This window comes from Centropristis striata, chromosome 10 (genome assembly GCF_030273125.1).
Source record: "Centropristis striata isolate RG_2023a ecotype Rhode Island chromosome 10, C.striata_1.0, whole genome shotgun sequence".
Classification (NCBI taxonomy): Eukaryota; Metazoa; Chordata; class Actinopteri; order Perciformes; family Serranidae; genus Centropristis; species Centropristis striata.
Window position 1 is genome coordinate 28494083 of NC_081526.1, and position 24279 is coordinate 28518361.

The 24279-nt window shown below is 40.0% G+C and overlaps 1 protein-coding gene across 2 annotated transcripts in view; it reads left to right on the forward strand.

Moving 5' to 3' along the window:
* Window positions 1-24279, forward strand: part of LOC131978737 (neuropilin-2-like) — a 121347-nt gene that overhangs the window by 10759 nt on the left and 86309 nt on the right. For both annotated transcript variants that reach the window (XM_059342466.1, XM_059342467.1), the window contains exons 2-3: window positions 6547-6727; window positions 23912-24093. In XM_059342466.1, the coding sequence (XP_059198449.1) occupies window positions 6547-6727; window positions 23912-24093 (363 nt within the window). The remainder of the gene's footprint in view (window positions 1-6546; window positions 6728-23911; window positions 24094-24279) is intronic.

Genomic DNA, 24279 nt, shown 5'->3' on the forward strand with positions numbered 1-24279 from the left:
TTAAAATATATTCATTATTAAATACAGTTTACAACACACACTTCAAACTACTAATGGGTTCATTATGAGCTCTGGCCAATGGGAGTGAATTCTGAAGTCGATTGCGACAGAATGAAAAGTGTCTCTTTAAAGTCACATCAGACTCCCCCTCAGAGCTCGAAAAAAGGGTCACAGGATTTGCATTTGGGGCCAACAAACAAGGATCTAGTTCAATTTTTTGCAAAGCAGCTCCATGTGGAAGTGTGTGTGCAATTTCCTACATGTTTGAGGTTTGTGTGACAGTTTGTGTGCATGCTGCTGTGCATGCTAGTTTTTTATTACATTTTTGTACGGGTGCATGTATGTGTGTGTGTGTGTTGAGGTGTGTGTGCAAAAGTTGCTGAATAGGTGTTATCAGGGTGCAATACTAAATGTGGCGGAGAGACATAAATAATGCAGGGACCTGTCTTATATCCCTGCTTGACTGCTTAGCACCGTTTACTGCTGCTTATTCTGTGTGTGTGTGTGTGAGGTCTGATTCAGTGATGTGTAAGCCAGAGGGGGATAAGCGATGTTCAGCGGTTTGTGTTTGTGCATTTTGTTGTGAATATGTGGTCTAAATTCAAGCCTCTCCCTGAAGATCACACATGCTGATGTGGTTGAGAGGAAAAGCTGTCTCGTGTGAAGTCCGGGGTCAAGAGGAGAGAAGTGTTTGTGTCTTCTGTGAGGGACAGAAAAACCGGGAACAGGGAACATGATGATGTGTTAATATGACACTTATGTCTTCAAAACTGTACAAAGCAGCTCACTGCAGAAGTTCAGGGCAGAGTGTGACCCTGCAGGAGTTTAGTTTATTACCATTTTTATATTCTGTTTCTACATAATCTCATAATTTGTTATGATCACATTTGTACTCACCTAAAATTAGCTGGGACCTAGGAACGCAGTGGCATTTCTAGTCCTTTGGGGCAAATTATGCTTTAAGACTCAAAGCAACTGAAACAATGTTTTTTTTCTTTCCCCCTCTCAACACCTACACCCCCCCCTCTTTCTCTCTCTCCCTCTTTGACACTATCTCCATCTCTCTGTCACTTCTACTTGTTTGATAATTCTTGACATGAATTCAGGCTTTCTCCCAACTCAGCATCTGCTCTGTTCTGACACACAGACGTTACACTTTTTTCCCAGCATGCAGGTCAGGCCGCTGTATGTGTGGAATACAAATCAGCATTGCTGTAGATTGACTTTTGGAAGCTGTATTTATATCAGTTTTTTTTTGTAAATAGACATCCAAATAGGTCAGATGTCCCTGTAGGAAAACTGTTTCTCCTTACTGATGTGACGTGATGTCATTACTGCACTAATCACCTTCACCTGTGTCCCTTTCTGCCCTCTTTGGATGTGATAATCGTTGAGTTTGTGTGTGAGTCCACAGATTGATAGACCCTTGAGGCAGAGCAGACACACACAGAGTTTCTGCCTCTCTATCACACCCGCCGTATTCATCAGACACTTGGAGGTGTTGTCTTTATCGGCTGCACTCCAGAGGTGGAGATAGGAGAGGAGCAGAGAGGAGAGGGCAGTTAATCTGATTAAAAATATCAGAAATGGATAAGCAGGAACAGTTAGCTTGCTACCAGCATGTCACCTCTTTTCATCAACAGAAATATGAGAATTAGGTAGATAAAGTATGCATATCTCTGACATGCTGTTGTTTTGGTTAACCCCCTGAACAGTTAAAGGCATTTTTCTTGCTCCTGTTACATTTTACTCACTGTGGCATTGTTTTTTTAAGGCTGTATTTAAGCCCTGCGCATCTATGGAAAAAAGTACAATCATGGCTAGAAGTAGGAGAACTTATTTTATTAAATGAATCATAAAAAGAAGGAAAAACAAGTTAAACTATTTTAATTGGTTGATAATTGATACTACAAGAATTGGAATAAAATTGAATATATATATATGTATATGTTTTTTTCCCCCAAGTGCCCAGAAGTGTTACCAATATTGGGAAGTGGCTCCAAATGCTACACAATTAACTATTTTAACAACCTCTACTTACAACCTCTCTTGTCCTCTCCTCTCTGCTCTGTGTAAACAGCCTGCAGATCAGTCAAAGTTTCACAGATTTTTTGTGCTTTGTATTACACTTGGTCTCAGCTGAGTCATAGCTTGTTTTTTTCAGAATATATTTAATGCAAACAGTTTATTTTTTGGCAAAATCTTAAATTACACATTTTTGAGTATTTAGATTACATACATTTGTTTTGTTTTTCTAATGTAAGCATCACACATGATCTTTTTATTCAAAGACTGTCTGACTGGGATTCAGTGTGTTAAGAATACTAAAAGAAGGTTGAAAGCTGAAGTAAAGTAAAGACTAATTTTTTTTCTCTATAAAAAAAAAAGAATAAAACTTCACTGTCTCTTTCAGAGCTTCATCATGGGACTGAATCTAACAGGAACACATTTGTACTCTTCTCATTTTAAGACCCATCCCAACTAACTAACTAATAACAACTGAGTATGCGTTATGAGTCCCAAGACATGGGTTATTAATCAGTTACATTTCTCTAACAACCCTAGATGTTTCCCCCTCGCATCGCCTCAGCATATCTCAGATTTTAGAGACAGTTAGCTCCGCCGTGTGCTAAAAGTGGTGTTTGGCTGATGCTGCTGTGAGATTCCAGAGTGGTTAAACACTAATCCAGGTGGTGCTGAGATGAAATGCATCTGGCCGGGTTACATAGGCCCTGTAACTCTACTCCTGTATTACTGTATGTCACCAGGGAGATTGGAAACAGATAGGAGGAGATAGACATGACTAGTTGGCTCACAGCATGACAGAGGAGGGGAGAGCGACAGAGGGAGGAGAGATAGAGAGACTTACACAGGGCTGATCATTAATTGCTTGCAGGCAGAGTGAGGTAGACACCAGATATAGATGCCAAAGTGTCAATCACTTTGTGTAGTGTGTGTGCTTGGATCTGACCTCTACTTTTATCCTCCCTTGCTGGCTCTTTATATGCTTCAGTGCATTTCCGCAGCTATGATTTATAAAATAAAGTGAGATTTCTGATGTTTGTTTTACCCTCCCATATGAATTTGTTTAGACGGTGGTGTCTGATAAAGTGTTTATGCTGTGTGTGTGTTAATGTTTGCATGTGTGACTCGTCTCAGAGTAGGTTTACAGTAGCAGGCCTATTTTTAGTGCTAAGATATGCTGTGTTCTGCTGAGTAGTTTGACTTGGCTATGTCACCCCACTCAGCACTGTGGCAATAAATAAAACGTCATATAGCACAGCGGGCGAGGCGGCGGCACAGACGGAGAAGTTCAACAACTTCTCCACACAAATCTACAGTTTCTTTTTTTTAATGAGGCAGGTTTGTTCAGGGACATGTAGCCCTGATTGAAACAGTAATATAGACCATCAGGAGCTTGATTGTGAGTTTGTTTTTCTCTCATAAACAGGAAATTATCTAAGGGGTTCGCTCACTGGCCAAATTCTTCCCAGAGAGCAGCCGCCGTTCGCAGATGCTGTTTTTATTAGCATAACCTGGTCCGTCGTGGCCATCGTTTTGCCCAAAATATTTGTTGGAAATCCATCTGCTTTGGTACGAATGTAGAGTGTAATCACAGTTTTGTGCAGAAATCATTTCTTTGATGAAGTGGTGCTTTTCAAAGTAATGGTCTACTTGACAAACTCAGAAGACTTGTTTTTAGTTTTCTTTCCAATGGTTCCCTAAAGGTCACATTTAAGACACATATGTGTATATAAGTAGCCACTTGTATGCAAACACTGAAAGATATTATATTATTACAGTGGAAACTACTATAGTGATCACAGTTACAGTGATCGGCCACTTAAATGCTTAGAACACAATCATTCAAATAATCTTTAAATTGTTCGCTCATAGTAATCAAGCAGTCCATTAACAGTAAAAATGGCTCAAAGTGTGGCTCATGGGCCAATGCTGGCCATCAGAAACGTCCTGTGTGCCTCAAAACCTCAACATCATATTTTATGCATCTTCTATCCATCTCAATACTTTAACTTCTAAGAGCTTACATATAATACACTGCTCGCTACTGCATCAAGTTAGGAACGCCTGCTTGTGGAAATCTACTGGCTGTATGGCACCTCTGACATCAATGCTAATGCTATTAGTCAAGTCAGCAATTTCCGCAGACAATTCGCAACTATGTAAACAGTAGGCCTGCTGTACTATATTATAGTGCTTATTTTAACTATATAGTGTATAGTAAAATTGTGCAGTGATTTGAAAAATGTTTAAAACAGCTAGTAATAGTAATCTGGAAACAGTAAATAAAATTCAGAAAATAGTAAAGTTACAGGTATAAATTAAGTGGCAATCTGCATGAGAAATAAAGAAAAATGAAAAAAAAAAGTTATATTGATCATGTGCTTTTAGTGATCAATTTGACCCGGACATACAGCCATGGAAAAAATTATTAGACCACATTTGTTTTCTTAATTTTCTCTAGTTCATTTTAATACCTGGTACAACTAAAGGTACATTTGTTTGGACAAATATAATAACAACAAAAATAGCTCATAAAAATTTTATTTAAGAGCTGATATCTAGCCAATTGCCATGGTTTTCTTATAACCAAAATCATTATCTTTGCCTTATCTCATTGCCTTTAGTTGTACCAGGAATTAAAATGAACAAGAAAATGAAGAAAACAAAGGTGGCCTAAAAATGTTTTCCATGACTACATGTAATCATTATCACAGTTTTGATTGGTGAGTGTTATTTTAGGGATGTTAAAAGAGCAACAACCTCAGTTCTTGAGTCCCTTGTGGCAGATTGGAAGTGCTTGGACTGAACAAAGGTGGCACTCAGTATATCCACCATGATGGTTTAACTTAAGTTTCGCAGATGTTAAACAATGAGGAAGTTCAGCTCATGTAGAACGTCTGCACAGTCCATCAAACAGGCTGCCAGCATGGCGTACAATGGCCGCCATAGATATAATACAGTAGAGTTGTGTGTGTTATGTCATTGGGTGTCACAGATATCTATGAGTTACCCCATCTATGTCAGGGTACATCTGCGGCGGTGAATGAGCGGCATTGTTGATGACATGACACATACGTACTACTGCTGACAAGTGGATCCGCCCTGTGACAGTAACTGAGGCATCTGGAGGGCTCCAGCACTGTGTGTCTCTGTGTCAGTGTGTCTGTGTGTCAGTCCTCACGGGTCAGAATGGGGTCTTTGTATGTCGTGATGCTGGGTTGACCTCTGACCCTACATCCACACTGACACATGGACACACACTCTTTGTTTCTCATATCCTGTTTCTGCAAACACAGCTCTTATCTGCATTTTATCAGTTTTGAACCCCAAAATCAGGCTTTAAGGAACAAATATGTAAAGAAAACAAAATTGAATGAGTTTGTAGAGAATATTGATGTGTTTTTGACCAAAACTCATATCCTGGTATTTTTAGGCCGAATGGCGATATACGATATATATTGGTATTTTAAACAAAACATGCAAAGTGTTTAGTTTTAAATCAACGCCACAAGAAATCATCATCAACCTGTTTTATTTAAAGACTTTATCAAATTCAAAACTTTCCACCTTTTCAGGGAATTTAATCAGATTCAGATGCTTTTCATCTACAATCAGAAATACTTCCAAATTGCAGAACCATTGTTGTTTTTTTTGGAACAAGCTCTTGCTAGTGTGCAGAAAGGAACAAACAAATAGTGGTCCTAACTCGTATAACTCGTAATACGGATATAACGCCCAGCCCTATTTTCTGGTAAGTCATGATAAGCAAACAACACTGACCCTAGAAGTACTCTACACTTATTATAGTTGCAGGACATTGCAGGTTAATCTAATCACTTTTTCTTCACTATCTTTTTTAAACACATTGGGAAACTCTAACGATCTCAATCCGATATGTGAACTTGTTCTAATAACATATGGAAAAGGATTAACCGGAAGGATTTTATCAAAGCTTTCAGTACATTTCCATAAATAACACAACATGATGAAAAACCACCATGATCATGACACAAACAAAGACCAACTGACTGTCAAAATAACTTAAAATAACCCAATGTTATGCACTATTCTCTTTATATGCACAACATCATACAGGTTTACAGTTGCATCTCCATGCTGCTCTGTACTTTTCTGCATTGCATCTTTTTTATAGCACCTCAATAACATACCTCAAAAATTGACTACACTCTGGCACACTGTGATTTTCTTTATTTAACTTATAGGTCCATTGTTTGTCTGTTTATGTTGTGTCCATTGTTGTTGTCTGTTTGCACTATTTGTTGTATATATTTTATGTTTTGTGTGATATTTTTACTTGCACTTTTTGAGTATGGGGAAATGCAATTTCAGTCCTTTGTGTAACTACCTGTTGCATCATTTGGTTGACAATAAAGTTCACTTTGACTTTGACTTGGACGATTTCCTAGACCCCAGAAAATAAGCATGTTTCTGATTATTCTTGACTTTTCGTAACTTGTTTATCAGATGAGTTAACTTTTCTATCTCTCTCTCCCCATGCAGCGTCTGAGCCATGCGGCGGCTATCTAGATGCCAGCGATGCCGGTTACATCACCACCCCCGGCTACCCACTGGAGTACCCTCCTCACCAGAACTGTCGCTGGGTCATCACTGCGCCCGAGCCTTCGCAACGCATCGTCCTCAACTTCAACCCACACTTTGAGATAGAGAAGCTGGACTGCAGGTAAGGCTAACGTTTTGGTTGGGAAAAAATGTTAAAAAACAGTGAATTAAGAGATACGAAGACTCTGATTGCTTGAAGAAGGGTCAGTGAGGGGAGTTTTGACTACAATAATGTGAAGAGAAAAAGAGTCTTATTTTCTCCCACTGTCTCTTCTGAGACTCTGCCTCCACCAGCCTGTCTGTGTGAGAGTTGGTGTATTTGGTGTTGGTGTATTTCGTGAACTTCAGCCCACTCTCCTCCTGTTTCTCTGGCTTTAGCTATCCCATAATAATCACTCTGGGACCTCCCTCAGTCCCCTGTCTCTAATTATCAAAGTCTAATTACAACACATTTACTGTTCCAGGATGGTTTTCACACTTCGGAAGAATTAACACAGATTAGAGGATTTGGTGTCCATCATTGTTTCGGGCTGTTTGGCTTTGCTTTCACGGTAAGGCTGAAAGAAAGGCAGGCGGTTCTGCAGCATAAGATGAAAATACAGCACACAGAGATCAAGAAAAACAAACAGGCGTGCTGGGAAAAATCATGGAAAATGCTGGCAAAGAGGCATGAGACTGGTTGAGAAGTGAAAGAGAAGCATAAAGTTTAAATACCATAAATCTTAAATAAAGTAAATATTTTTGAAGAAGAATGTGAGAGAATTTTAAAATGTTAAACAGGGGGGGGGGGGGCACAACAGCTGGATAGGAAGGGGCATGGAGCAAAAACAGAAACGACTATGACAACACTGTACTGCCAAAGTGGATGGGATGCTAATAGCGCTAACTGTGCTATAAAAGGGAACAAGCGAAATGTATGTATTTTTGTAGGCCAACCTGCAAGTAGCACCACCATGGGGTCTACTGAGAATTCGCCTATGGGACTTTTGCATTGGATTTTGGATCATTGCAGAAAATAAGCTCTGTAGCAAACAGGTTTCTGATGCTGACATTTTTATTAGGCAGGATAATCTCCACAAATTAACACCACTTTTATGATGTAAAAGCTGATGCTTGCAGTAGTAAAAAGCTAATGTTATGCTACAGCAAACTGACTTGAACGTCACTACCGTTAGCTTCAGACGCTCTCTGACAAGCTAAGCAGCGGTTTTGACGAGCTAGCCAATCTGTAGCCTAATAAATTGTTTATTGTACAACAGTTTGCAAGAACTCTGAAAATCACGACTAGAGGCTGTGAGGTGGACTAGTGAGAGAGTTCCCGTCCGTGTCCAGTGTGATGACGTTTAATGTCCCCGTCAACCACTGTAGTCTCATTTAGCCACTTGTTAGCAACCGCCTTTTTAAAGACACATAAAAACTCCAAAACTCAAAGGTTGGGTACTATTTACTAGTGTATTTTATGTCATACAACAAAACATGAACTTCTCTTCAGCTTGTGTTAACCACAGACCTTATTTCAGGCAGCAAACCAAAAACCCATTCAAAATCCTCATTGAGTTTGAGAGGTTAGACCCCATGTGTGCTAAAATGCTAACATACTTCAGGGTTTTAGAACTAATTCCTGTGGTGCCCTATAGCAACAGTTCTGAAAGTGCCAAAGGGTAAATGGGGGTTAACTCACCTAGGCAACCTGCCTTCCTTGACACCAGATCGTTTTTAAGGACAACCACCGTGTGAGCGCAGGTCAACCTGTGCACGCTAGTCTGCAGCCGCAGGGCAGAGCTGCTGTGATTAGCTAGCTGGTGGGACATTAACACGATGAGGACCACAGGTTTTCCCTGGTTTTTCTGGGGCACCATCTGCAACAGTTTCTGATCCGACACAAGCACTGTGAAAAGGTTAACAGCTTATAAAAGTCAAGAGATTTTTTTTAAGGACGGTCTGTCAAAAAGAGATCGTTCGAAGTCTTTTATTATTTGCTTCACTATAAATGACACATCTGGCCTTACCTCAACTCTGTGGGACTGTTATGTGACGTATAAATCATAGACTCTATAAAATGGTATGAATGCATCCTACACATGGCACAGGAGAGACCACTGGCTCTCAGGAATCTAATGGACACTATGAGCGTAACGGGCCACAGATACACATAGATCAGGAGGGCAGAAACACACACACACACTTACACTTTTCCCTCCTCTCCTGTTATTTCTCTGTTCCGGTGCTTTCCCATCCAGTTATTAACATTTCAGCCATATCAATTATAGATAGGTGAATTTCCCCACTCAGATGTACCAAAATCATTCAGACATTTCTTTGTTGGAATTGAAGCATCAATATTTCACCAGCTGGCTGTTTGTTGAAAGGCTGAGAGGTTGAAAAGGCCCGCTGCGCTCTGCTCTGTTTTGCTTTACTTTCGCACTGTGCTGTGGAAATGAAAAACATACTTCTCTGTCTCCCTGTCCTCGTCATTTTTCAGTTTTACTCTACACTTCTTATCCTCGGATCAGTTTTATTAGATGCTCTCTCTCTCTCTCTCTCTCTCTCTCTCTCTCTCTCTCTCTCTCTCTCTCTCTCCCCCCCTCTCTCTCTCACCCTCCACTCCCCTTGCCTCTTTTTTTCTCTCGCTTTTTCTTTGAATGTCTTACATCCATTTAAAGTCCAGTAGTTTCCCTGAGGAGGAAATCTGTTTGAACCGCGAGAAACAACAGGCTCTGATTTATTTATTATGCTATACACATACAGTATGCATGTATCTGTGGTTGTTCTACATTGTTACGGTATTTTTCCATTCATTTCCTTAGTTCCAGTTTGTTTCCAGGAATAACAAGCAAACATTTTTTGAGAAGTAATTGTTTAACCATGCCAGTAAGAGTGAGATATTTGCTGGTGGTAATGTCTCAAGTCTAATAGGCTGTTATTTACAAGTGTCCTACAGCGCAGAGCTATTTAAGTCTACAGGCGCCCAATGCCTGGAGTGTGTGTGTGCGTGTGCAGGGGTAGGCTGAAATTGAGCTGTTAGGTTCAGAGGGCAAAGAGGCCAAGGAGAAGAAGCACAGGGTGCGTGTGTATGTGGGGGGCAGACGTACGTGGTCACCCAGTGATTGTCAGCAACAACCCTGACACGCACATACCAGCGTCTCCGCCATGTCTCCGTCTCTGGATGTCAAATGTTGTCTCATTTGCACCTTTTTTTTCCCCCTCTAACTTTAAATATCTTATTTATTTGAGAACATCAGCCACATGCTTTCTCAAGCTTGTAAACAGCAGCTGAAAACTGCTGTTAATCATCACTTTATGGAGACACACACACTCATTTTGTCGAGACAAAGGAGTCATCTGTGTGTTGTAGACAAAGACTACATTATGAACAGGCAATATGCTTCCTCTGTGTATCTCTCCATCGCATAAAAACCCTCATGATACAGTTGCATCTGCCCCTCACATAAACATTTATCAACACACACATGCACAAACAGCGCTGTTAGGAATCTGCATGCTCCGGTCAGACAAGGGTTGCTTTATTATGTCACTACATTGAAACAATCTCATCTATTATGGTGCTGATTGCAATTTAAGATGGTAATCTGTAATCTATAACGCATCACATTTTGTCAAGCACGCCGCCGGCTCTGCGGGCAAAATCGATGGGAGAGGTGGTCGGACAAAGAGAGATGTTTTCATTAAGATTCATATACAGTAGCAGTTAGGGCTGCTGGAGGGAGGGAGAGAGAGAGATGAAAAGAAGAGCATGTGCCCCTGCTAGGATCAGTATAGCCATGGCCAATCATGACTCACCATGACTTCCCATTTCCCTTCACATGACAGGCACCACGGTACCACATTAGCCCATCACTGGTGGCAGGTTTCAGTTATCACCCAACAGCTGCAGCTGTAATGTTCGTGTGCTTCAAGGCTGATTAGATTAAAAAAAAAAAAACACATGATGGACTGCTACACAGACAGAGGACACTCAGCACATAATCATTTTGGCATCCCTCTACATTTGCAGACAGGTTGATGAAAGTTTTCATATGTATAACTTAATAAAAGTACTTTATTTAATCTGAAAGAGCTGCATGTTTGGCATGACTTCTATTAGTTTTTAGTTTCAATCACTTTAACTTTAAGCACAAGGTTTAGTCAGCAACTTGAAGGAATAATTTGACAATTTGGGAAATAGGCCTATTTGCCTTTTTGCCTAACAGTTAGAGATTGATGAATACTACTCATATCTTAAATATTAAGCTACAACTAGGATGATGGTTGGCGTAATTGAGTATTAAGGATAGAAAAAGGTTGCCTGGCAGCTTCACAGTGACAAGAAAAGTCCTGGAAGTCAAAAGTCAGACATATAACTTGCATTGAAACTAAAACTTATAGGCTTTTGTATGGAGTTACAGGTGCTTGTTTAGATGATTCCTATGACCTACGCAAACATAGCCATTTTCCAGGCATTTATGCTTAGCTAAGCTGTTCCTGTCTCCATCTTCATATACACAAGGGATGCTAATTTAGATTTTTACCCCCCTGAATGATAGCCGAGCCTCATTAAATGATCATTACCTATTACTAATAAACTATTACTATAACAATTCAAATTGCCTGTGCTAAATTAGCAAGATGTGTTAATCTATTCAATAAGTTACTCCAATAAGAGGCACGTGTAGCCTCATGAGTCGTATTTACTTTTAAAACATTTTTGAATATTACTTATTTTGCTGTTTAACTGATGGCATCTGCAAAAATCTTCTTGTGGGTTAACGTTTGAATGGTTAATTATTAATATGAGAATCTTCAAAGCAAATAAAAAGGTCAAAACTATTACTTTAACCCTGCAAATGACATTAAGACTTAAACATTTCAAACCAGGTCTCTACACAGCAAGAAGACAAGTTCTCTCACAGTATTTTAGATGGATTAATATTGTCTTCTATCGGAGAAAAAAAGCCACTTAGTTTTTGTGTCCGTAGAATAGAGGAAAGCACCTCTCTGGTGATGAATATGTATGATGCAAATTCATCTTGTCCATGTGGCAGCTGCAGAGATAGTTAAGGTCAAAGACCCGCCGCAAAAAATCCCTTTTTATAAAGTGTGCAGCCTTTTGCAGCAGCGGTTGGTTGTCTGCTTCACATTTTCCTCTTAGCTCACTGCACTGCTCTGTCTCAGAAAGCAAGATCTCTATTTGGAGTGTTTGGAAAGAAGAGTGCGCACACACACACACACACACACACACACACAGCTGCTTAGGGAAAAAGTGCAGCGTCAGGGTCCGTTGAGGGCAAGCTCAAATCATCCTGACAGCTACCTCCCTCTCTCTCTCTCCTCTCCTCTTTCCTCCTGGCTCTCTCTCCCTTTTTCTCTCCCCTCCATTCATCTCACCCTTCCTCACCTCTCCCGCCCCCTCACCACTGCCCAATGGACCCCATCTATCATCTTTCATCTGCTCTTGTGCCTTCCTCTGTTCCACCTCCTTTTCCCCCCTCCGCCTCACTGCGTGCCTCCTTCTCCATCACCTCTCCTCTCCTCCTGTCTTTCCCCCTATTCAATCTCTCCTTCCATCCAATATCTCCCCCTTCTTCACATCCCTCCTCACCCTCATCCTTCCGCAGTGTGCCAATCTTTTATAGGCCAAATCATTATTCAGCATTGCATATGAGAAAACACAGGCAGCGAGCCAAATGCCACACTCTCTCTTCCTCTCTTATATTCTCATCTACCTCTCCTCTACTTGCTTCCCCCTTTTTAAAATGCATATATTCTTCTCACTTTATCATTTATAGACTTTTCTTTCCTCAGCCTATATCTGTCTTCATCCTCTTTTATCCTCCAGCCTCTGTCTATCCATCACCTAAATCCCCTTTCTATATGTCTGTCTCTTATTCTCATCCTCTCCTCATTCTCCACCCTCCACCCTGTCCTCCTTTACCTCGTATCACACCCCAGTCAGATGCTGTCTTTAATATTGAGAGAAACACACATGCATAGTACGGGGCTCACAAGCACAAACAAGAGTACGGAAGCACAAACACACAGAGGTGAAAGCATTTTGGGAGCTCTCAAATAAACCCCTATAGAATGAAAGCACAACAGGCAGACAGGCACGTATGCAGTTTCACGGTTATGTGGCTGACACAATAAGTGTGGAGTAAAGCAGTGAGTTAAGAAGTGATTTATATGACAGAGAAGCTGCAGTCAACGATAATGGTTTCACTAATGATTTAGACCTTGTCTTTGTACTCTGCCTCAATCAATCATTTAACTTCATGCTAGGTCTAGTTTCTCTTCTCTTCTCTTCTCTTCTCTTCTCTTCTCTTCTCTTCTCTTCTCTTCTCTTCTCTTCTCTTCTCTTCTCTTCTTTGGGATTACAATTCAAGTACTAGGTGAACTTTCTAAAAACCAGTACTGAGACATTTTACTCAAGCAAAAGAAGAAATACCGCAGTCTAAAGATGCTCCATTACAAATGAGAAGTAAGAGGTACAATCATCTAAATGTAGTTTCACTTGTGCAAAATGTGTTTTAGAGTGAGAATGTGTTTAGAATTTTGCCAAAAGAGTGATTTTTTTTCCCCATGAATGTATTGTTTTAACAAAAAAGCTATGTAAATATCAAAAGAAAAATGATTCATGATGCAGAAAGGCTCCTTTCAGAGAGTTATGTTATAATATGCAGTTTGTATCAATAACTAATACTTTTAAGACCATTTTAATGCTTCAGTTGGCCATTGTGTAACTAATTTCAGACCGTACATATAGTATTATAGTACTGAATCATATCATATAAACATATAATAATATGTGTGCAATATAAACATCTTTTTATATTTAAAAAGTAACTAACTAGTAGGTGTCAAATAAATGTAGTCAAGAAGTTGTAGTGGAGTAGAATTTTAAAGTAAAATAGAAAGTACCTCATAATTGTATGTAAGTTCAGTTCCCTTACACCAGGGTGTAAAACATACTGTACACGGTGCTAGAAACCTTTGGAACATTTGATCATATGCACACATAGCGAGCGGCAGAAGTCCTGGGGACACGGCCAAGAAAAGAGCAAAAGGTAGAGTGATGTGATGTGACAATGGCCTGAGGGCAGAAGGGGGAAAGAGGGAAAGTTAAGAGATGAAGAGACTTTATGACAGAGGGAGGAAGAGTGGGGAACAGCATTTGGTGTGGCAGTGGATGTTCAGTTACCAGCTGTGGGCATTTAGCAGCTGCCTGCATGTTTGAATTAACATCACAGCGACTCTAGCAGCGGGAGAGCCATGCGTCCAGACAAGCATCCCAGCACAACGCTCAGAGACAATGTAGAAAGCTACAGACAGAGGAGCTGAAGAGAACACCTATGGCCCCAGATGTGTGCTACTACACAGTTTAGGTTTATGATACATCAAAATTCCTTACCAAGTGAACTTATAGGCAGATTACATAGATGCCTAAATGTGGATGTGATTGCATTGCCTCATTTGTTGCAGGATGCGTCATGCTGTTTCATCGTAAATCAGTCTTTTTTTTTGCCACCAGGGTCCTTTGACAAAAACATTACATTACATTATATGTCATTTGGCTGACGCCTTTGTCAAAAGCTACTTACAATAAGTGCGTTCAACCAGATGGTACTAGCCTTAGACCACAGAAACCAAGTTAGTACATAACTTTAAAGAGCCAACTGTAACCGTTATAGGAGTGCCATTCCCCGGGAGGTGAAGTAGCTTGGTCTTGTCCAGGTTGAGTTTAAGCTGGTGTGAGGACTGGGAGACTGGGAGACATGCAGAGATACGTGCTGCTGTCTGTGTTTCAGACTGGGGAGGTGAAAGGTTTAGCTGGGTGTCGTCGGCATAGCTATGATAGGAGAAGCCGTGCGAGTCGATGAGAGAGCCGAGCGAGTTGGTGTAAAACGAGAAAAGGAGCGGACCAAGGACAGAGCCTTGAGGGACCCCAGTGGTGAGTTGACAGGGTTCTGACAAAGAAACCCTTCGGAGTCCCACGAAAGGTGCGATCCTTGAGATAGGACTTGAGTAGAGAGAGGGCAGAGCCAGATACTCCCAGGTGGTGAAGGGTGGAACAAAAGTTTTACCTCACTATACACATGTGTTGCTTGCTTAGACCAGTTACTGTTATTGTATTATTGTGTGACTTGTAGTGGATTCGTACTAACCCTTTAAAACACCAAAGTCATACAGTAATACAAAGCAATTGATGCTGCAGCAGCAAATGTTGTGTTCCGCAGGTAAAATTCCTGTTTTTGTCAATGGTGGCTTCAACGAGAGCAGAGATAGCGGCTTGAGTTCCCCTCACATCAACTTAAATAGTCTGACAGCAAGATAAGGTGAAAGTTTTAGCAACACATTGTATTAGCTTTTGTGCTGGTATTCCTTCCTGCTTCTCCAAATTTGGGGCATGCTCACCACCATCTACTGTAATACACTGAATATGTATACGTACCTCATACAACCTCACTACAAAAATTCAAACTATCCCTTGAAGCTTTGGTAAAAACTGACTTTGAGATTCAATAGCTTTGGCTGGTCAGCAGCAGCAGCAGCAAGAACTATTAGGCTTTCCCCCAATTTTTGTGGTTGAGCGTTAAGTCAGGAAGGCAGGCACTTCCTTGTGTGGCCTTCCATTTCAACAGATAAAGCAGCAGTGATGTGGAGCTTTAATCGACTTGAGGCACAGTTTGTTTCTCCATGCCTAGAGTGCATGTTCAGCATGGAAGAACGTTTTTGCTGGATTATGCTGGACATGCTTTAAGCTACAGATGATGCTTTTTCCCCTCATTTATTGTTTCCAGCATATTTGACACTGAATAGTTTGTAGTGAGCAGCAAATTCTGATTTCTGATACTCACTAATTATGATAACTTTGGGTCACACAATAGGAACTTCCACATCAATAAAGTTAAGCACATTGCAGAATGTAATGTCCATACTGTGGACACTACGTAGCAAAGGGGAGTGACTTTGTCCCAACCCTGGGGTTAGAGAAAAAAATCTGAATTTTGAAGATTTGTTAAACTCCAAGGTGGAGACTTTAGGAAATCCACTCTCTCACACTCAGGTAATGATGATAATATCAGTAGTCTGATTTACAGACACTCCCTGAGGCCCTGAAGGTCTGCCTGATCAATGTCTGCTACTGTAATGAGTGTGTGTGTGTGTGTGTGTGTGTGTGCGTGTGTGTGTGTGTGTGTGTGTGTGTGTGTGTGTGTGTGTGTGTGTGTGTGTGTGTGTGTGTGTGTGTGTGTGTGTGTGTGTTTGAAAGACTGACCCTGATCAATGTGTGTTAAAGCCATAATGAGGAATCGATTGGTTGTCCTGGAGACTACTGCCGGACACACAGAATCTCTCTCTCTCTCTCTCTCTCTCTCTCTCTCTCTCTCTCTCTCTCTCTCTCTCTCTCTGTCTCTGTCTCTCTCTGTCTCTCTCTCTCTCTCTCTCTCTCTCTCTCTCTCTCTCACTCACACACACACACACACTCTGCCCATCTGTCTGCAGTAATAGGCCTATTACTTGATAACAGTGAAGTCAGTCATCCTCCTCGCTCTCTATTAACTGCTTCAGTGACAGACTGACTACAGCTGCTTTTCCTTTACACAGGTATATGAATAACTGTATATATATTTACAGAGGTCAAGTGTGTGTGTCATACGCTTGAAGCACACAAAATTAAAATACAAAACTCGAGCGTTGCAGTGTAACGATTGTCTCACGAAAGTCAATGCCAACAAAACATATGGCTGTGGATCACATCGGCACATTTTTATGCTCCATTAGAGAAAAAGAAACCAATTTCTAGACTGAGACAACAACTACTGTGGCTGTATGGAAAGCCAGTTCTTAATTCAGTAATTCATATGCAAGAGGCTTCCTTAGCTTGCCTGTGAACATTAAGATACCCCTGTCAGGCTCTGTGTTTCTACTTCTTTATAATGGCTTCTTATGTGTAGCGTCTTTGTCTCCAGGGATGCATATATTGTATATATGAGAATAAGAAGCAGGAGTAAGTTAGTAAGAAACAGTAGCTGAACTAGAAACTGTCATGCCTTACAGGGATTATCAATGCTGCTGAATCACTGCTCCATCTCCATAATTGTTCCTATCCTGACAGAGAGCTGAGCAGTCCAGTTTCATTTCTCTATCGGCCACCTTAAAATAAATAATAGGGATTTAGCTTGAATTTCATAGGAATGAGTGTGTATGTATGAAATTACTCATAGTTGACTGTTTTAGTTCCTTGAAAATTTTTTGTATGGTGCCCACTCGTGATTTCACTTCTCTTTCAGTAAAATGTTCACATGAAATGTTTAAAAAAAGGACAAAACAACAGAATACAACCAAAATAATGGAAATGTCTTCACTGTTTGTTAGAAGAAATAATGCCTCGTAATAGTTTGTGTTAATATCAATTTGAAATTCCAATAAGTCGATTTATGTCACAACTAACTTAATAGAATAGCGTAGAGTATCTTCAAGTACAACAACGTTGCAACTTTCTAAAAGATGCTATAATAAAGTTAAATAATTCAAACACATTAAAGTAATAAACTGTGTAAGCTTGAACAGTAATAAAATGCAAAAAGTGCAAGAAGTGCTCAGAATATTAATACATGTACTTACTATTAAGTTATATTTCTTTACTTTACTCCTAAGACACTTTATTTTTTATTGTTATATTTATATTATATATTGTTATTGTTAACTATTTTGCTCATTGCTTTTCTTACATTGTCCTACACTTTGATTGTTTTTGTAATTGTTTTGGAGGCTTTGGAGCAATCTGGTACCAGAATTTGGGGATTAATAAAGTTCTATGTTATCTTTATCTTATTTATTAAAACCAAAACAGTTTGTATGAACATAATATTATTTAAAAAAACTGTATATGTCAGTGTATTAGTTCTTTAACATTAAATATAATTCAGTAAATAAATGACTAAAATAAATAACTTTCCTTGTTTGCTGCAAAATACAGACAAAAATAAGTAATGTGTCAATGCACCCTCATTCTCTCTTTTTCTAACATCTTTAAAACAGTTGAGACACATTACTACCAGTCTGGTCTGTGTGTGTGTGCGTGCGTGTGTGCGTGTGCGTGTGTGTGTGTGTGTGTGTGTGTGTGTGTGTGTGTGTCTGCAGACGCTCTGTCTACCACTGAGGGCACCCCTGATGTTTGAAAGAAGCGTGCAGGTGTAAGAAGACAACTCGCGACCTAAAGAGAGAGAACGTGTGAAAGGCAATTAAGACTAAAGACATAAGGGAGGAGGGGGAGGAGGTGCATCTGTATCCAAACCTGCTCCCTGGTTCACGTCAGACAGGCTTTGGAGAGCTTTCTCGCTCATGAAACACACACACACACACACACACACACACACACACACAAATCTCTGATGAGTTAAAATTCAGCTTCATTCCTGATTCCTGATGCCATGTCATTTGCACTCTACTCACTATAGACACTTTGTTTTTTATTTTTTATGTTCAAGTCAAGTTTTTTAAATAAAAACTCTGAATTCTGATATCATATTTACATTTTACACATCATCCCAACTTCTTTTAAACTGGGCTTGTACTCTCTCAGTCTGTGCTTAATTCCATCACAAATGTTTGTTTGTCTTTACAGCTGTAACTTCATATGTTACTCATTCTGGATCTAACATTAGTTAATTCATCATTTCCTTCATCGGAGCGAGGACAACACATCTCTTGTTAACAAGGGAATTTCGGGGGAAAGTGTGGGAGACAAATTCAGACTTGTTGTCGTTTCCCTATGGCGAGACACAGAAAATCCCTGATTGGCTTTGAAATATATTGGGTGAGAAGAGAGAGAGAGAGAGAGAGAGAGATGATAGGATTAAACAGTTTGTTAGATGCTGTGTTCCTCCTACACAGAGACAGATTGGAGGAAACCTCAAACCCTTCTATGGATCCATCAGAGTGCATGGCCACAGGCTCTGTGTGTGCATCACTGTGTTTGTGCAGGTCTCTGGTGTACGTGTGTGTGCTGACTTAGAAGTAGCTGTGTATGTCTTTGAGGCATAGAGCTGTAGGGAGGGAGGAAGGGATGGAGGGACACCTGTCTCTGTCTGTCTGAGGGGAGGAGCTGGCAGGGTGAATGCAGTGTCATGTTCTCTCTCTGGCTGCGTCCACACTATGCCAGCCCAATTTGAAATGTTTTCCCTTAGTTTTGGCAAAAACAGCAACTCGGTCACCGGAATACATGTTGGCATTTTGCATTTCTTCAAACAGTAGATACATTGAATCTCAACATTTTTCAACCACAAAATGCTGAATGTAAAGGTTTCTCATTGTGACATGTTAAAACGGCGTCCCAGTGGCTCACTGGTATATCACATACCACTAAGGCTTAGTCCTTGTCACATCGGTCCCGGGTTCAAATTCGTCCAAAGGTTACTTTGCTGCATGTCTTCCCTCTGTTCCCCCTTCTATCTTTTTGTCACTATCTAATAAAGCATGAAAACTGTTAAAAAAGATTTTCAAACACACCTTGGTTAAGGTTAGGCCAGTGTGAACAGTGTGAACAATCCCTATTACTTGTTTGTATTTCTGGGGGGAAAAAGCATACCAACTACTGTCCGAAATGTTTATCGTAGACACTACCATTAACTATTCTTCTAACACATTGCCCACAAAATTGAACTGACCAAACGTAGTCAGCCACATCCTAGGTTTTTCTTGGAGTCTTGTTTTAAAAAATAAAAAAACAAGCATGGACCACCTATCAATGGGATCACAGAAATTGTTGGGAAAAAACAACAATGCTAACTTGACTTCTCCATTGTTGCCTTTTCCATCCTCTCTTTCCAATCTGCAGAATATGACACGCCGACTGATGTTTTCATGGTTCGCACTTCAGGTTAAAGAAATCCTACTATTTTTTGGTTCCAGTTGGGTACCAACTTTTACAGGTTTTTAACCAATTTATTTTTGGTCAAAATGCTCAGAGCTGTTCAAAATTAGGTGTGCTAAACCAGAAACCAGATTTCTCATATCAACATAGTCTTAACAGTAAGGGTAATGGTGGCACGCAGGAGAGGAAAAATAGATTTAACCAGCTGAGACTCAACATAGCAACTAGGCTGTCCCACTCTTCACTAGATGTGATACACAATCCTATTGGTTACCAAAAGAAGTAGAACAAAGAAGAGGACATTTTGCCATTGTTCATCTTTAAGAAAAAACACCTGAAAATGTGTCAATCACCCTCTCAATCTTCCCTGTCAGCGTTGTTTGATAGAGTAGTTTTACATTCAAATATTCACACATTCTAACATCCTCTCTCTCTCTGCCTCCTCTGTCACACCCACACATTGGCTCCTGGCCACTGGTTATGCGCCTGACAGCACATTACTGAAGAAGAGGAAAAGGGGGACAGAGAGAGAAAAGGAAGAAGTCAAAGAATGAATGAAAAAAAGACAGTGTTTGAAAAGTGAAACAGTGGAAAATAATTAGAGAAAGAATGAGCCAGGAAAAGGAAGAAAAAGAGATCTTGTCAGGATATGAGTAGCCGTTAAACAAAGTTGTCATTTCACAAAAGAGGAGGAGGAAACTGTCGCTGGGATGAGGCGTTCTCTTGGGAAAATATGACAGGAACTGTGACACGTACACACGCATGCACACGCACACAGATGCACACACACACACTGGCACACAGATGTACACACACACGCTCGCAGTGCAGTGACAGCTTGCGTCATAACTGTGGTGTTAGTTCCACACAAAGCATGATGGGAAAGTGGGAGGTGTGTGACCCTCATTATGTCAGGAGCTTGCTCACCTGTCAGAAAACACACACACACAAAGACACACACAGACAGGAACTGCATGCACACACACACACACACACACACACACACACACACACACACACACACACAGCAGGAGCCAGAGAAACAAAACAACACACACACTCCTTACACTGTGTCTGTGCACAAAAGAGATCTCATCTGAGGACTTGGCAGCCTTTTTAAAGCTACGAGTTGTCTGTAGTGTTGAATCTGCTCCTATTGTCTGTGGTTTCATGTCTTATTGTTTCAAGACAAGAGGTAATAAGACAAATACACACACATACACACAAACATGTGTCACTCTGACAGGTGGAGTAGCACAGGAGTACAGTGTAACACAGCATAAACTACCCAACACATGTTTAATCTGGTCCAAGTCAGTTTATGTTGAGTCTTTCGCAACCAGTGAAGTGTAGTAAGAAACTATTGTGTGTCTATCTGTAATACAATTATCACTAAATTATTTTCACACGGCCACATTAAGTAACTTACCTCCCATTTGGAGACAAGAAAGCTAGTCACTAAAAGATTCACGTCTAGACTTTAGGTCTGATACTTGCAAATACTGTCATAAGAAATTAATCCATTCATGAGAGCAGGATGAAGAAAAGATTGTGGTTGTTAAGGACATGGCGTCGTTACGTAATGTCATTTGACTAAATAAAAATAACTCAACATTGACCATTGGTTTCAAACGGGACACTAACCGCAGTCTCCTGGGTCAAAGTCCTGTGTTTGACCCAGTCAACTCTTCCCTATGCGTAATTTGTTTCTCTTTAATATGCAACCTCAATTTCTCCTTTGCTCCCGTCATAATTACTACGGCTGCTAGAGGTTGTCCCCTAAAATCAACATAAATTTGGATAATAAGCTGCTTCTACAAATCATTTTTTTGGGCAGGTAGTCTTTGTTTTATGGTTATGGTTAAGGTTTAGACTGTACAAGGAAAGAAAATGATTCCGTGCAATTTCAAAAGCAATTTATATGTGTGTGCTTTTGCTTCTCAGTTCAGGAATGATAGTCTACATAACTTTGAATGAAGGCTTATGAAGAGTGAGATTCACACCCCTTTTATATTTGTGTATCTTAAATGTGTAATGGGTAACATAAAATAACTCAACATTGGCTACTGTTTTCACAAGGGACACTTTTCCCTATGCGGAATTTGTTGCTCTTTATACTATGCAACCTCAATTTCTCTTTTGCTCCCGTCATTATTACTACGGCTTGTTACTTACTTACAGGTTGTCGCCTAAAAATAAACATATAATAAGATAACAATAAGCTGCATCTACAAATAATCTATGGAGTCATTTTTGGGAGAGGGCGGTCTTTGGTTTTTGGTTATGATTGAATTTTTTTTGTGTCCAAGTAATGAATATCATTCCATGCAATGTCAAAATAAATGTATACGTCTATGTGTATGTGTGTTTGTATTTCTCGGTTCAGGAATGATAGTCGACATAACTCTGAATAAAGACTAACGAATATATTTGTGGATCTTAAATGTGTACTGTGTACAGTAGCAACCAAACGGCATGTGTGATACTTTTAGTACACTATGGAAACTTGCCTTCAAAGGTTAATTTATAGTATTTAAAAAAAAATAATTTGTGTAGTTACTCAACTGTATGGAAAAGACAAGGTACTTAATGTTCTTTTGAGGTTAAAGCATGTTCATTTGATTACTTAAGAGAAATGTGAAAAGCTCAATATTGGAGCTATTAGAGGCTCTGCGGTCAGAACTGATCGATATGATGGACGAACATGTGCGAATAAAGAGAAACCCTAATTTGAATTTAATTCACTCAGCTCACAGTCAAACTTCATGTCTTCTTTCAAGTTGCTCAAGGAATTTTTTTTCCAGGAAGCTATTTTCGAGGCAGGCAGGTGCGTCTTTGGTATCCAGACATGGAGGCAACACTCCTGCTGTGGGTCTGGAGACGGGGCCTAACATTTGTGGTCAGAAAACATGAAAGAAATGGGAATAAAAATAGATTTCAAGCCAGAACCTTCCCTTTATGGATAAAAAGGGTCCCAGACAGCCTGTGTGCCTCTCTGTCTGTATTCTTAGATAAATTCAGATGTAAAGGTGCATCTTTCATGGCTGCAAAGTACAAAAGAAGTTGCAGCACTTGATGTGATGTGACAGGAAATTTGTCACTTTAATTTTAGTTATTGATATTCCCATTAACTCAGTCTTGTGTACTGAGGAATCTGTGTTAATCATAATCTGTCTTCTTCATTTGGTAGCAACAAGTTTAGTCATTTTTCAGCACAGTCCTCTTTTAATATGCAAGATGTGTCATCTACTGTATTTCTAACAAAAGAAAAAACAGGAAAATTCTGAATTGACCTAAATCTACTGTAAAAAATGTGAATTTCCTCAGAGAACTGAATGCCTCCAAGCCAAGTTACAAACATTATTAAATTAGACCTGGGCAAAGATGTAAACTAGAGTCATTTGTTCCACATTAATCCAGCATCAAAGGCTGTAGGGTGCATCCATAGTTCAAAGACTTCTCACACACTGACTTTGACCTCAGTGTTACATAAAGCAAAAGACACGTGAGGCATATTTTCTTGTCTACTTTTTAGCTGTCATTTTTCCCCTGAAAGAAACACAGTGTTGCTTTAGAAATGTCATACAACTTGTAATTTATTTTGAAAAGTAGTAAATGAGGGAAATGGGTTGTGTGTGATCGGAAATCTATTTCTTTTGAATTTCTAAAGTGCAGCACACACGTGACACCACTGTTTCTTTCTACAAGCCTGAAAGGAAGCATGTCGTCTCACATTCACACGCTGATTTTGTTTGTATTATAATATAGTTACAATCCTTAAAATGGTGTTCCGTAGACCAAGAAGCCCGTAGCAGTTGGAGTATATAATCACTCGATTACAGTGCAGTTATTGAATTTTAAAAAGGCTTCTCTTTCTATTTTGCCTCGTGCAGGTGGTTCTCTTCCTCCTCCGCCATCTGCGAGCTGCCAATGTCTTCTGCTGCATTCATTTGAATTGTAATGACACCCATGCTTCTGCTGATAGTAACTGTGCTTTCAGTCCCTCTAGCCACAGATAGATGCAAACAATTTGCTCATTGCTTCCGTTTTGTTGCCAAATCCAACGCGATGCCTGCCAGATGAAAAAACTAATAAAGAAAAAAAACCAAAAACTAATAATATCACAGGCAAAGCAGCTTGAAAGGATTTAACAATTTCCTCTTCCTCAAATTAAAGCCTCGTCTCCCCTCTTCCATAAAACACCTCATCAGTACATTAATTAAATGTCTATGCATTAGGCAGTACAGTAGCTATTTAGCACTGTAGGTTATTAATGCCCCCGTGACATTGCATTTCACTGAGTGTGATATTTGCATTAACTGTTTATCACAAGCTGCAGCTCTGGGGATAGTAATAAATAGGAGTGGATGTTTTGTTAATCACTATTCTGTATGTAGGAGGAGAAGGTGTTAAAGGTTTGTTTGTCCTCTGCAGGTATGACTATGTAGAGATCCACGATGGAAACTCAGACGCGGCTGACCTGCTGGGAAAACACTGCAGCAACATCGCCCCGGCACCGATCATATCATCAGGGCCTTCACTGCACATCAAGTTCGTATCGGACTACGCCCACCAGGGGGCGGGCTTCTCACTGCGCTACGAAATCTTCAAAACCGGTAAGTGGATGCTACTGTAATTTTTTAAAATGTTTTCACCTGTACACATGGGATACATTGGGGTGGCTCTGTGGTTTCAGGGCTGGTTTCATATACAAGCGCTAAAAGTACAAAATTATAATAAATAAATAAAGCTCCTATGAGAGGCATGACAAAACTAGTTCCTTTTCATTAATCAAACTAGCC